This window comes from Leptidea sinapis, chromosome 5 (genome assembly GCF_905404315.1).
Source record: "Leptidea sinapis chromosome 5, ilLepSina1.1, whole genome shotgun sequence".
Taxonomy (NCBI): domain Eukaryota; kingdom Metazoa; phylum Arthropoda; class Insecta; order Lepidoptera; family Pieridae; genus Leptidea; species Leptidea sinapis.
This window is the reverse complement of record NC_066269.1, coordinates 11,676,664-11,691,127: the sequence shown is the minus strand read 5'-3', so window position 1 is coordinate 11,691,127 and position 14,464 is coordinate 11,676,664. Positions and strand designations below refer to the sequence as shown.

Genomic DNA, 14,464 nt, shown 5'->3' with positions numbered 1-14,464 from the left:
TGTTGCTGCCCTGTTTGTCCTGTGACATACGCGGTACTGTGCCCTCCCCAGAATACGAGGGGCAGCCCGAGCGCGAATGCTCGGGGAGGGATTCTCCGGCTCTACAAGAGCCGGTACCCTCCTGGGGTAATTTAATTTTTAGGACCGCTCTCATATTTTGTTGGGGGGGGGGGGGGGAAAGGACGGGGGGGAATGGCCTCCGGTCCTCGACACTAACCTATGCGAAACATAGCGGCACTAGGCCGCTACTTCACGCCGGTATTCTGTGCGAGTGTGGTAAGTAACCCGGACGAGTCTGGCCCGATTGTGCTGACGTCATAAGACAGCAGCGTGACTCTCCCACTTTCAAAAAGCCCGTAGTCGCCTCTTACGACACCCTTGGACCTGGGACTACCCTATTCTTTTTACGCCCCGAGGCAGCACATGGCAAATGAAACGATAGACGCAAATGATAGATGATAGTATAGAGTGTCTATAGAGATGATTAGGTATATAACCCCGTGATAAATGCGGCAGAAGATACACAATGAAACGACGTTTCTACGCAACGCAACGTTCACAGAGCACTGGGTCCCTGATAATTCGAGCTGCTCTGCGATGCACGCGGTCCAATGGATCGAGCTGTACGCCAGACCAGAGACGACAGCAATACTTTATACGTGGCCGGACCTGCGCTTTATAGAGCGCTAGAATGTGAGCTGGTTTGAAGTATTACCGTGCTCTATTAATGAAGCCCAGCTTCTTCGAAGCCAATTTGACTTTGCCCTCCAGATGACCGCGGAATTGGCAATCGCTCGAGATTTCGAGACCCAGCGTTTCAATACTAGGCGAAGCTTTAACGGAAGTGTTGTCAGATAGGACAAATAAGTTTTTTTTTATGATAGTAAGGGACGAGACAAGCAGGACGTCGTAAACGCGCAAACTAAAGTCTTCTGGGGATTAAATTGGACAATTTAACCCAATCCGCGACCTTCTCAACAAAGGACTCGATAGAAGATACAAGTTTCTCCCGGCACTAATCGACGATTTCAGACATAAGATGTTAAGTTTCATCAGTCCAGTAATGTCACTAACTACGGCGACCTTCACTTTCAGACATAAGATGTTAATTCTCATTAGCCCACTAATGTCACTAGCTACGGCGCCCTTCAATCACAAATACAATAATGAATATTACTGCTTCAGAAAAAGGCGCCTCTGTGCAAAGAAGCTTCCCAAAGGATACGATAGGATGAGGTGTCTCCTGGAGAGTTACCTCAAGCAGCATCATGCGATGACACAGCTGGACCAACTGCTGCGTTCCCAACATGTTGATGGTGACTGACAGCTTCAGTTTCTCATCGAACTTCACCGTTGCCGCCGAGTGGAATACTACGGACACCTGAAAATGAAAATAGTTGAAGGTTCTTAGTTTCTTGGTAAGTTGAGTAGTGTTATTGCGAATGTATATAGGTAGTAATATTAAAATATTAGGTTTCACATCGGTATATTTTGACCAGCCTGAACTTGGCTACTTGAGTCGATATTGAATTTTCTTTTTCTTTTAATTAAACTTTTTTTTATAAAAGAGAGCGATACATTCCAATATACGCTATGTAGCTTCCAGTGAATCATACAGAAAACACTTTGTAGAAATACCAACAGATATTTTGACTACTGCATCACAATACACATTTCACGTTATATTATATGCATCAAAAAATAATAAGGGTTTAATAAAAGTCCTCATTTTAAATCCAAATGATATCCTCAATGACGTTCTATCTTATACCTTTAAACGAGTAATTGTTGTATATATATGATCTGAATCTCGGAAACGGCTCCAACGATTTTAATGAAATTTAGTATGCTATAAAGTTTCGGGTGCGAGAAATTGATCTAGCTAGGTTTCAATTTTAAACTGCTGCAATAACATTGGAATATATACAAGACAATAATAGCTCAGATGGGACATTGGGTGATCCGGAAAGCAGAAGACCCCAGTTCGAATGCAGATGTCCTATAAGTTTTTTTTTTGTTCTAGTTTTGTAAAAATCCGAGCTAGGCTAGGTCGTCGGCATATTAAACATAATATTAAAAGGATATATTATTCGCAGTCTAGTAGCGGAACGGCAAGTGTGCTTTAAGACAATGTCAACTGTCACTGTCCTATACATAATAAATATTTTACATTGCTGCTTATTGTGGTGTAATTTGTATCATGTTCTATATTTAGGCTTTAGTTTTAAAGGCCGTGATTTGTCTATATGTATATAATGTCATTGAATATCCTGGATACTTTAAATACGAGATGTATAGGGCCATTCTTTCGAAGCCGCAAATGTCATTCATTGCTAAGTATGAGGGGTTGTACAATGACCTTCCTAACACAATAGGGAGTTGTATTCAAATAGATTGTCATGTGAATTTCTACTCAGTACAGTATCTAGAATATAAATAAGTTCCTCGAACGCAATTGGTATAACTGTTTAGTCAGGCAAATAATTATACCATCAATAACTCTCTTTCTTAATTATTTGGTATTAAGTTTTGAATTATTTATCCCTATATCTATTTGTAATATAATATTATATATATAATATACGCAGATTTACGATACGGCGGAGACTACAAGATACTATTACTATCTCATGTAATTTCAATCATATACATTCTTGGATTTTTGAGAAAAGTGTCAATAAACGGATAACAAATATATTTTTTAATATAAGAGGGGGCAAACGGGCAAAAGGATCACATTTGGGTGTATTATCTCCTTCGATATTATTGGCTCTTTACACACGCGCTTTTCACTGACCAGCCTAGCGAAACTCTCTAAGAAAAAAGCGATTCACTCGAATGTATGAAACGTGCAGTCATTGACAGATTGATAGATGATGGCTATAATCTTGTAAAAAAAGGAGATCCGAAATCCACTTCGTTTTAAGCAACAGTTCGCTTTCAAACTTAGCTGGATTACACTTCGTGGCCAATCGCGATACTGTAATTACTACTACTTCAAACTAATGTCAAATTACCGTATGTTTCATACTAAACTAAATTTCAATTTTTACTTAGGCAGTCTCTTATTACGTAATATTACATCCTCTTTGGGACTGACTTGAATGTCACGGCCGCACGTGTGCTAGAGATGAGATAATGCTTCCTTCTCTTTCATTCACATACACTACAATGAGTACGTTGAATTTGTGAACTAGCTTTTTAGCTGACGTTTATACTAAATCACATAGACTACAGAAGAAAGAAGTGGTGAGTCGACCAACACCAGGTTGCAAATGTCCTTCGGTGGTCGATGAAGAGTCGTCAAATTTGAATTTTGATTCGACTGTGAACGAATAAAATCCGGCAATCTTTTTCTAATGGTAGACTCATTTAATTTTAAGTTGGCATGGTAAATGTGTGCCACGTCATAATAAGATTATTTTATGATCTTTAATCATTGGTTTATCATCACCACAAAATGGACCGACGATCTGGTCAAGATCGCCGGAATACGTTGGATGATGGCAGCGCAGGACCGATCGTCGTGGAGATCTTTGGGGGAGGCCTTTGTCCGGCAATGGACGTCTTCCGGCTGATGATGATGATGAATGATTGGTTTGGTAGCAGAATACCTTTTGACACAGCATAGTCTGGTCCGCAGCGCTGATACCGAGCTCCGGATCCGTAATGTCACCAACTATTGGAACTATTTTGTTCAACTCCTGTGGCCGATCTCTTCTTAATGTCTCGAACAACTGAAAAATTTACGAAAACATTTTGAATTATTCATCTTTCTGTCTGGTTACGCTAAAGTAAAGTAAAGAACACGGTTGATTTCAATATCCGATCTCTTAAAGTAGTTTAAGATTATTTTAGGATGATTTTTTAGGATGCCGGCTAGATTATAGGCACCACAATGACTTCTATTTCTGCCGGGAATCAGTAATGTGTAAGCATTACTGTGTATCGGTCTGAAGGGCGCCGTAGCTTGTGAAATTACTGGGCAAAATAGCCGTAACATCTTATGTCTCCAGGTGACCAGCGCAATTATAGTGCCGCTCGGAATTTTTGGGTATTTCAAGTATCCTGGGTGGCAATGCATTGTAATAGGTAGGGCGTATCAATTTCAATCAGCTGAACGTCCTGCTCGTCTCGTCCCTTATTGTCATAAAAAAATATATAAATCTTTGCATCGCATTGGCATAATTTTATATTTTCACCACCAAGAGAGAGCCCACGTTGACACATTTTTGCTATACTTGTGTAAGGTCTATTAAACATAAAGTCAATTCTTTATCCTCATCAATAGATCAGATGATCCACAAGCTGGTTTTGTTTTATGATAGCAACTAAAGGATTAATAATCGCGGCGAAGACGCTTAAATCTTGTTCACTCCTTTGCAAGTACCAACTAGGCATAAACAAGTGCGTTTAGTTTATGTATTTGGATTACTTGTATTTAGCTCCAAAACTGTGACACGGCATTTGGCAATAATGTCCAAGAAAAGGCGGTAAGAATGACCAGATGAGCACTTTGCAAGATTATCAAATGAGATTGCAAATTGCACCAGATCAAACTAGCTCATGGTCGAGATAAATTGTGGGTAAAGTTAGTAATATTGCCCATGTTAACCTCAACTTTATTTGATGAAGTTCAAAACTTTTGCGGTGGGGGGACGATACGACTTGTATAGGTACTTATCCATAATGCTAGAAAAAGTGCCTGAGCCTTAGGTAGTCTTGTCATAAAACAGGTACTTGTATAAAAGAAGCGTGTATTAAAGTAGTCAATTATATTTCATCGGCATAGCAAAAAAATCTAAAAAACTTATATTTGTTCTTATTCAAATATTTTTATTTAAAATAGGATTTAAAATCACTTATTGAACTTCAAAACTACCACCCATTCCAATCGATTTAAAATCATCGCATGAAACTGCTATCGACGCAGATCCATATTTCAATGAGACACGATAATTTAGCTCTTAAAAAAAATATCCCTCATTTTTTAAATTCAAACGATGGTATTTTTACTTATAAATAATCACATATATTTAAATAATTACAACTAGCCGGGTCTGATACGTAAAAACTTTTTTTCACAAAACTTTCTGAGTGGCCTGGTAGAAGATGAGATATAAGATACATATTTCGCCTTGCGCTGTTATAATATTAAATTATTGCCAATCAACAAAAGAACATTAAGAATATTAAATTAAGATTATTTGTTTGAAAAACGATTCCAGATTTTTTAGTTTTTTTTAAAAGCAACTAAAATTTGAGGGAAATTTTCAAGTCTTTAACCTGAATCGCCGAAAATATTATTTCAAATGCATTAGTCTTTCTGCAAATATTTTTATACATAATTCTAGAAAATTAGGAAAACAAAAATGTATAAAAATGGGAAGTGGTTTTATTAGTAAAAAAACAAGTGTACTGAATTATTTTTTTGGTTTTCCAAGGGTGAAATTTAAAAAAAAATACGCAAAATAGAGAATATACGATGCTGTACCATTCATGCATTAGATTATTTAGATACAGCCTGTAGAGCGCAGATAATGTAAATAATATGGATATGACATACCGGTGACTGAATCAATTCGCTTAGTCTGGAAGTGACGTCTTGTCCACGTTTCGGCCGCATCAATAAATATATATTCTTTATCTTTGGACAGCTGCGAAGTAATTTCTCGACTAGCACCTGTGAAAAAATGTACAAAAAAGTTCAATTAGTTGCTTGTATAATCAGAGATTGTGAACAGTTATTTGGCAATTTCTTATTTTTTACCAGAAGAAAAGAAAAGGGTTGCGTTGAGTTTCTTGCGCCCCTTATTCTCTGGCCTGAGGTGTTTCTTTTCCGAACGAGTGGTAGATACAGGTTTTAAATAAGTGGTTAAACTACAGTTTCTACTTAACACATGAAATCAAACAAATATCACTTTATTCATTGAAGTTAAAGAAATAACACTAATGAAGATTAAAAAGTTATACTATTTACCACCACATCTGAAAAGTTACATTAACCTTCTCATTAGCAGATTCTGCAAGAAACTTATTACCACTCTTTTAAATCAACATTGACGTAAAGTAATTCTGATGCTAATATTTATATCGATACTGCCGACCCTTATCAAAAATTTTACATTTTTGAATAATAATATTAAGCACTTGGCTTTGGCTTTCATACTTTAGCTCTCATTAGTAACTTCATATGAAGCAGTTTGGCTTTACTAGGAGACGTTTAAATACGTATGCAGGTGTTCACCTAGTTAAGAATATTATTAAGACAAGGCAGAAATCACAAAATGCATTTAGTATCTTCTGTGATTCACCAAAGGCTTTCGATAATGTTCAACATTCAACGCTGGTCTAGAATAAACGGAACCGCGCTTTATCTTTTAATTTCATATTTAAACAATATAATTCAAAAGGTATGTGAACGGCGAGAGATCTCCTGGGACTCCTTTCAATATGGAGGTACCACAAGGATCAATCCTTAGACCGTTCCTTTTACTTATTCTTAATATATCTAATATTGTAGAAAAAATATAAGGTCGTATTGTTCGCGGATGACACTTCACTCATATTCAAAGTGAAAAGAAACAAAGTTACGTATGATGAAGTAAACAATATTCTAACTGACATCATGTAGTTATCGGTAACCAACAATAACTTGATGTTAAAAATCAATAAAACCAAATATATATAGTTCACAGCCTCAAATGTCAATAATATAGATGCGAATGATTATGAAACGGAGTGGCGGTAAAATCGGTGCAATCTGCTATATTTCTTGGCATTACTCTTGATTCTAAATTACAATGGGGCATCCATATTTAAGGATTTGCTAAAGTACCTACATTATATACGCTGATAAAAATATTAAACAATTAAATGACAAGATACAGCGCGACTAGTATATTCCTAGCATTATATTATTATGTCCTATGTTTATTATAATAGGGCCATAATACCTATATTAGAGGGCTATTAGCGCTATTCATAACCTAGATGCTAAATAATTAATAAAGGATAAATGCATACACTTTTAATAATTTAACATTACATTTAAACTGTTACGTTAAAATATAGTATGGGAAAGAATTAGACATTCGTAAAAATAACGCCATTGGGTTTATGTTTACGTGATTTAAATATCCTATTCTTTATTTCATAGGATCATTTATAAATCATACGTGCTCCTAGGTGATTTAATTTAATTAAAATTTCAATAATTTCTGAGATATTCACATATTTTTTTTTAAATACAACCAAGGCCTTTTATTAGAGTGCATCTGAAGACTATTTCTTCAACCAATTTTTTCTTCACCCCAAAGTGTCTATTTACATATCTCTCCGCTCATTTCTTTGTTTCTGTGAACTATGACGTCATTGATCTCGAATGAGTAATTTCTCATAGTGACCGCGTCGGATTTAACAATTTTTTTTCACTACTTTGAGTATTGTTTATATTTTCAATACTTTTCTGCTTATTTTTATACTAATTATACACCGATGTAAACTATCAAATTCCCCATAATCGAGAGTAAATCTTTATTCAGGCTTGGTCTTCCTTCAATATCATAAGTATTTAGAGATTGTTTTATTGCATCAGAATATCAAACAGGATGTATGGATAGTATTGTCATGTAGAGTGCGCATGATGATGGCGGAAGTGGAAGTCATATAAACACTCGTTGATGGAATAATTTTGGACGCTCTTTAGAAAGTTCTAGTCTTATATAGACCTCATAGTCTGAATCACCAACCTATTGTTATGTTTGGTTGTACGTGGGAGAAAGTTTCTTGAGAAATGCAGGCCACTATAATGTACGAGAATATAAGTATTCCTCCATTTATATTTTTTCAAAGAAAAAGTCCTAAATCTAAGTGCTTATTATTATTTTATATTCAAAGTTGCAATCTTTAACTCTTCCAGATTCCCACTTCATAAAATGCCAAGTCCATGTTATTTGATGTATTTCTATTTGTCTAATATAAAACATACATTTTTTATAGAAATTTCAATTGTACCAAAATACTTAATAAATAAATACGATGCGGGACTCGAATCCGCGCCTCTGGAGTTCCATCCGATTGCTATTACCAACTGAGCCAATCGTTCGAGTGACATATTTGGTTCGTAATCTTGGTGTCTTTTTCAACTGTCAGTATGTGGCTCTATAAAACTTCGTATAAATTTAATTTGTATATTTAATCCCAAAAGTGAATTATAATAAAAATAACTGTGTATGCATTTTTATTAAATTTGAGAATTTTTCACATTGGTGAGAAAAGATGGTTATATAATGATCTGCTACTGTAAACAACTGAGATTGGTAATGTATTGATAGCTTCTATACGCCATAGTCTGACAACTTCGTGCGCGACCGTCTCACAGGTGACAGACGGTAACGGGGAAAGGCACTAAGATGTCGGCGGGTAGCCGGTGGTGTTCCGGGGAAGGGCAACGCGTGAGACTGCCGTAACCCGCTGACACTCCGTCCCCGCCACCGTCTGGTACCCCGTGGGACGGTCGCGCACGAAGTTGTCGGACTATAGTAATAATATTTGCTTATACGCACCTTGCCCATAAAACCCGTGCCACCGGTCACAAACACCGACTTCTCGGCGTAAAACTCCGACACAGGAATGTAGTCTTGAGCTGGGAAGTGACCGAGACATGACGCCATCTTATGTTACTTGTCTACTATCAGTGGAAGGTCATCAATACGAGTGGAGGAGAGGAGGAAGAATTATGGAAGATCAGAGGCTGGTATCACTTCATGGCTGCGCGAACCCATCTGAAACAATATTTGGAGTTATTATTGATACGATTTATACTAGGACTGGGTTTCACTAACTTTAGCAATAATAAACATGTTAAAGTACCGGTTAAAATGTGTGCACCATTTGACAATTCTAAAATAACTTTATAACTTTAACTGTTAATCGTAACGTTTACCAGTGGGAGGCTCCTTTACGGCAGCTATTTCTTCCGTGAAACAATAATGTTTAGGCATTACTGTGTTTCGGTCTGGAGGGCGCCGTACCTAGTGAAATTAATGGGCAAATGAGACTTAACATCTTATGTCTCAAGATGACGAGCGCAATTGTAGAGCGGTATTGCATTGTTATGGGCAGGGCGTATTAATTACCATCAGCTGAACGTCCTGCTCGTCTCGTCCCTTAATGTCATAAAAAACCGTTAAATCTTCACCGGTTAAAGCTATTGTTAATGTTAAATAACTAAATAGCAACCTGTCAAAAGTTTCAAATAAATATTCGATATTAACTAGATATTTCACTTATTAACTTTAACTACGTCAATAATTATATTTGTTTAAGTTTGATTTTATTTGCTCATTTATTTACTTAATATCCGGACGACCGAGCCTTGCTCGGATTTTTAAGAATGTACAAAACTTGAACAAAAAAAAAACTAATAGGACATCTGGATTCGAACCGGGGTCTTCTGCTTTCCGGATCACCCAATGTCCCATCTGAGCTATAATAGTCTTGTATATAGTGGCGAAATTTACCTTTGTATTCTAATGTTATTGTAACTGTTTCTCATTCAAACATGGATAAAACCATTTTTTTTAAATTGAAACCTAGCTAGATCGATTTATCACCCCCGAAATCCCCTGCATACTTAATTTTATGAAAATCGTTGGAGCCGTTTCCGAGATTCAGATTATATATATATATATACAAGAATTGCTCGTTTAAGGATATAAGATTAAGGCATTATTCTTGTCTTTAAATACAAATCAAATTATCTATAAATACATTGTATTTTTAGATATTACTAGCTGACCCAGCAAACGTTGTATTGCCATATAAAGTACTTTTTGGGGTGTAAAAAGTATATGCAACCGATTCTCAGACCTACCAAATCTATCGTACCACAATTATTCTAAGTATTGATCCATTGCCATCTTGCAACCCTATAGCGGATTTGTGGATGGAACAGAATAATATAAAAACCGCGATACAAAAATAGGGGCTGATCGTAGAGGGTTGAAAATTTAGGGTTGTATGTATTTTTTAATGTTGTATCATAAAAAAAAATTAGGGATGGACCACCCTTAACATTTAGGGGGATGAAAAATAGATAGTAGCCGATTCTCAGACCTACTGAATATGCATATAAAATTTGGTAAAAATCAGTAAAGCCGTTTCGGAGCTGTAAGGTTACTAACATTGTGACACTAGAATTTTATATGTAAGATTTATTTAATATTATAACATAGCGCCTGAATTACTTTCTCACAATCATGCTTACACTTTATTGTTCATGGTTTTTAACAGGCGTTACAAATTGTATTTGTCGGGTTTCTCTTTCACTCGCAAGCGGTGAACCTTAGACACACAGTTTTTGTTTCATTCGTTAGAGCTTTACTTGATATTCGTTCGCTATCATATGTGTACGTTATAGTATATTATGCTTACGAGCTGAAGGCGGGTGGAAATGTCCTACTTATCTCACGTGGTGCGTATACGATTTTTTTCCCACCTGGATAAAAGTCCCGTTAGTTTCGTCTTGCCGGGAGAGAATCGGCCTCTTTGTCCCTCTACCAGGCACTAAAAGCGAGCCTTTCATCAAGTCAGGAAAAAAAAAGTATAATATATATTTATGTAGTTGTTCAATTCATTCAATGTCGATAGTAACTTTGGCTATTTTTAATCAATTCGACACAGCTAACGCCATTAAGTCTGACTCAACCAAGACTTTTTCACTTTGTCAATATAGTTTCTGGTGTTGTTATAAACGAAATAGTTTTATCAAAGAAATAAAAGGAACTCTATAATTTTTTTAATATAACCAAAAAACGCAAAATATTATAAATGTTACACTTTTATCATATTTCCCCATTCAACCTATAAACGAAATCAAATGCACTTTAATTTGTTAATCTTATCATTAAAAATATAATTACGTAATCTTTTTTCCAGTATTACATATCAGTATAAGTAATCCTTATGAAAAAAAGGTGTGTTCTTATCACCACGGTAAAAATGTACCGAAAATTATTAAATGTGCATTACTTATAACTGCATTGAGGATCGCATATTTTTTTAATGATCTTCACTTTAACGAAAACTCTCTTGTTATTTATTCATCTTTATTAATTATAACTCTAATCCGCGATCGTACTCTATAAATAATACACTATTTTTAAAGAAAGCCAAATGGCAATTTTTATGATAATCGCTTTTTTTTATAAGAAGGAGCAATCAATCAACAAAAGGACATCCACAACGGAAAGGTCAAGAGGTGCATTGTCGGCCTTTAAGGTGGGAGTATGTTGTGGAAAAATGCAGCCGGTAACTGATTGTACAAAGTGGCCCTGGGAGGAAAAAAGTTTCTACCAAAATGTCAAAAATGATGCGGTGGAATTTCGAATTTTAATAAAGTCCAGTGGCGGAGTTCATCTGCTGATATCAACTACTCTGAGCACTGCCCATGATAAATGCCGTAGAAGATGCTGGGAGATTTCACAGTTCTACGCAACGCAAAATAATGAAGTCGATCTTAGATGACTTGATCGTCGATGATTCGAGCCACTCTTCGTTGTATGCAGTCAAATGGAAGAAGCTCGTACTGGGTAGTGCACGCCCAGTGGTGAGGATAGTAGGTACACTAAGCGATGCTCCATATATCAACACCGAGAATGCTAATTCAAGCGAGTGTAGTGCAGAGTGTGGCAGTTAGAGGGATTTTCTCGAATAGAGAGTATACGAGAAAGGGACTTTTGGCGGTGAACTAACAAACTTGTATCTTCTAAGACTCGAATTGCACTAAGCATTGCCGGCCCCATTCCGAGACTGCATAGCAAGACTCGATGACAGACACATCGACAAACAGACAGTTACTTTATGATTGGCAACCAGCAATGGGACTTGGAAAGGATTTTTTTATGGAAGAGGAATACAAACAGCGTACCTGATGTTATTACGAGCGTACGGGTCACCTGATTTTAAGTGATCACCGCCGCCCACATACTCTTGCAATACCAGAGGAACAACAGAAGCGTTGGAAGGTGTACGGGCTTATTTGAAGGTACCCATGACGTATCGTCCCGGAAACACCGCACAAGGAAAGTCATTCCACAGCTTTGTTGTACGTGGAAAAAAGTTCCTTGAAAACTGCACTGTGGAGGACCACCACGTATCTAGAGTTGGGGATGATATTCTAATTTAGGACATTTCTTGCGAAGATTAAATTCGGCGAAAGGAATGAGGTCAAACAGCCCTAAGGAACGCTTCCCGTGAATCATCACGACAATAAAGCGACGTCTCTACGCAACGCTGCACGCGGTTTAATGGTTCGAGCTGATACTTGAGTGCGCCAGACCAGAGATGGCAGCAATTTATTTATTTAAGATTACCTACAGAAACTCCAACATACATTCTAATATATCTGCAACACTCTTAAAAAAAAATTGCGTTTTTACTTACAGGCAAATCAGACATGAATAATAACTTTATGACGTTGTTCGTCGGCTATATACTAATAACGTATTATATAACTATACTACTACTACCTAAAACATTTTTTACAACTAATACGACACAAATAAAAAGAAAAAGTCACCAAAGAAAGACCCAGTATTCCGATACTAGGCGAGGCTTTAACGGAGGTTTTGTTTCATATGAATGACTACTATCTAATACATGTATACACTTCCCGTATCAACTGTTGATTCACTATCTAACACGCACGTGAGCATAATCGAATCACTTCGATAAGAAATATGATTAATGAGTTACAAGGAATTCGAAAATTCACTTCTTAGCGCACATCCCTTACACAAACTATTTTGGATGTGAAAAATCAATTATTGCCGCATTTTGGCAGGAAAAAAAAAACAAAACATATGTGTTACGACATTTAAAAGAATTATTTAAAACGTTTGTGTGGGAAAGGTTACAATAGCATAAACGATTTTCTTAATGACAGCAGAGACTGGAAATGAAGCTAACACCCTCAGGCTCTTTGATTATAAATGTTTATTGTACGATATCACATTGTAGTCCATATTTTTATATATATAAATAAAAAGTCCGATGAGTTTCTTGCGCCCGTTCTTCTCAGGTCTGAGGCAGTCTTTTTTGAATGTGTGAGTGGTAGTTTTTAATGTTTAATAAGTGATTTAAAATCCTAGTATTTTAAATAAAAATATTTGAATTTGAAAGGCGCTGTCCCACCGCGGCGCCTTCGCATGGAGAGACTACGCACGTGTGTTAAGAGCTTCGGTTTATAAGAAAACTAGCTGACCAGCAAACGTTGTATCGCTATGTAAAGTATTTAAAAAAAAATTGGGGTATAAAATTTTGATTGATTCTCAGACCTACCAAATATATCGTACTACAAATATTGTATTCGCAACCCTATAGCGGTTTTGTGGATGGAACAGAATAATATAAAAATCGCGATACAAAAATAGTTGTAGATCATACTGAAGAATGATGGGCGAAACTGAAGTTTTCGCCCATCTACGAGCCCAGTATGTTTTCTTAATTGCTGAATCATAATAAAATAAAAATAAAAAAATTGATAAACATATATTTAGGGGGCGGTCACCCTTATCATTTAGGGGTATGAAAAATAGATGCTGGCCGATTCTCAGGCCTACCCGTCATGCGAAACTCCTTGATTTCTAACGTCATCAAACAGATTTGTTGACTTAGGCAATATCAATTACATTCAAATATTTCAAACTCAGTGCAAATCAATCAATATACGATATAATATGGGCCTATTTCAAATGAAAACATCTCATTTTGTACCTAGTTGAAAATAATAAGCTTATATAATTTTAATATATATAATCTTAATGCTAAGTGTGATGTGGCATATAATATTATGTTAACTTTCGTTGTTTATACATTATAAAAGTATTGCTTACCCTTTACTTTTGTGAAGAAGGTAAAGCCCATAACTTGTTAAAGAGTGTAATAATAGCGTGACAACTCCAAGAATTCTTAAATCTGAGCTTCCGCAAATGTACTGTTAAAAATATAGTTTACCTACAATTATTGTTTACATTATTTATTAAATATATCACGCAAATTCATAAACAAAATACTAGTTTATTAAAACGGCAGACTCACCAGTATAAAACATGGATTATTTAGATTTACAATATCTTAAAATCGTCTCAAACATACACAGTTTTCACTTGACGTAATGCAGCACAGAGTGACAACGACACTGCTATTTTATGAAAGGACGCATTTTACATTTCGTTCATAAACTTTAGCCATGACTCAAGAGCGTTATCGTTGTACAAAATTGATAAAAATCCGTAGATTGCGATAATATCTGACATATAAACTTATATAACCTATATTGCAGTGATATTTTTTTATCGCGCGACGGAGTTCGAGGTTGTATACGCAATGAAAAATGAACGAAGTCTGCAACCATAGACTTACGAAAAACTAACGCATAAACAAACAAAGCGTGAAAGAG

The 14,464-nt window shown here is 36.1% G+C and overlaps 1 protein-coding gene across 4 annotated transcripts in view; it reads right to left on the bottom strand.

The window, feature by feature from the left end:
• Positions 1-14,464, bottom strand: part of LOC126964470 (putative fatty acyl-CoA reductase CG5065) — a 109,835-nt gene that overhangs the window by 17,449 nt on the left and 77,922 nt on the right. For 3 of the 4 annotated variants that reach the window (XM_050807592.1, XM_050807594.1, XM_050807595.1), the window contains exons 2-5: positions 8,568-8,786; positions 5,567-5,683; positions 3,615-3,737; positions 1,256-1,381 (exon numbers count right to left, since the gene is read on the bottom strand). In XM_050807592.1, coding sequence (XP_050663549.1) covers positions 1,256-1,381; positions 3,615-3,737; positions 5,567-5,683; positions 8,568-8,675 — 474 coding nt within the window. In that variant the 5' untranslated portion in view covers positions 8,676-8,786. Of the gene's footprint in view, positions 1-1,255; positions 1,382-3,614; positions 3,738-5,566; positions 5,684-8,567; positions 8,787-13,898; positions 14,020-14,103; positions 14,295-14,464 lie in introns of those variants that run through there. The other variant, XM_050807593.1, reaches the window with a different exon arrangement.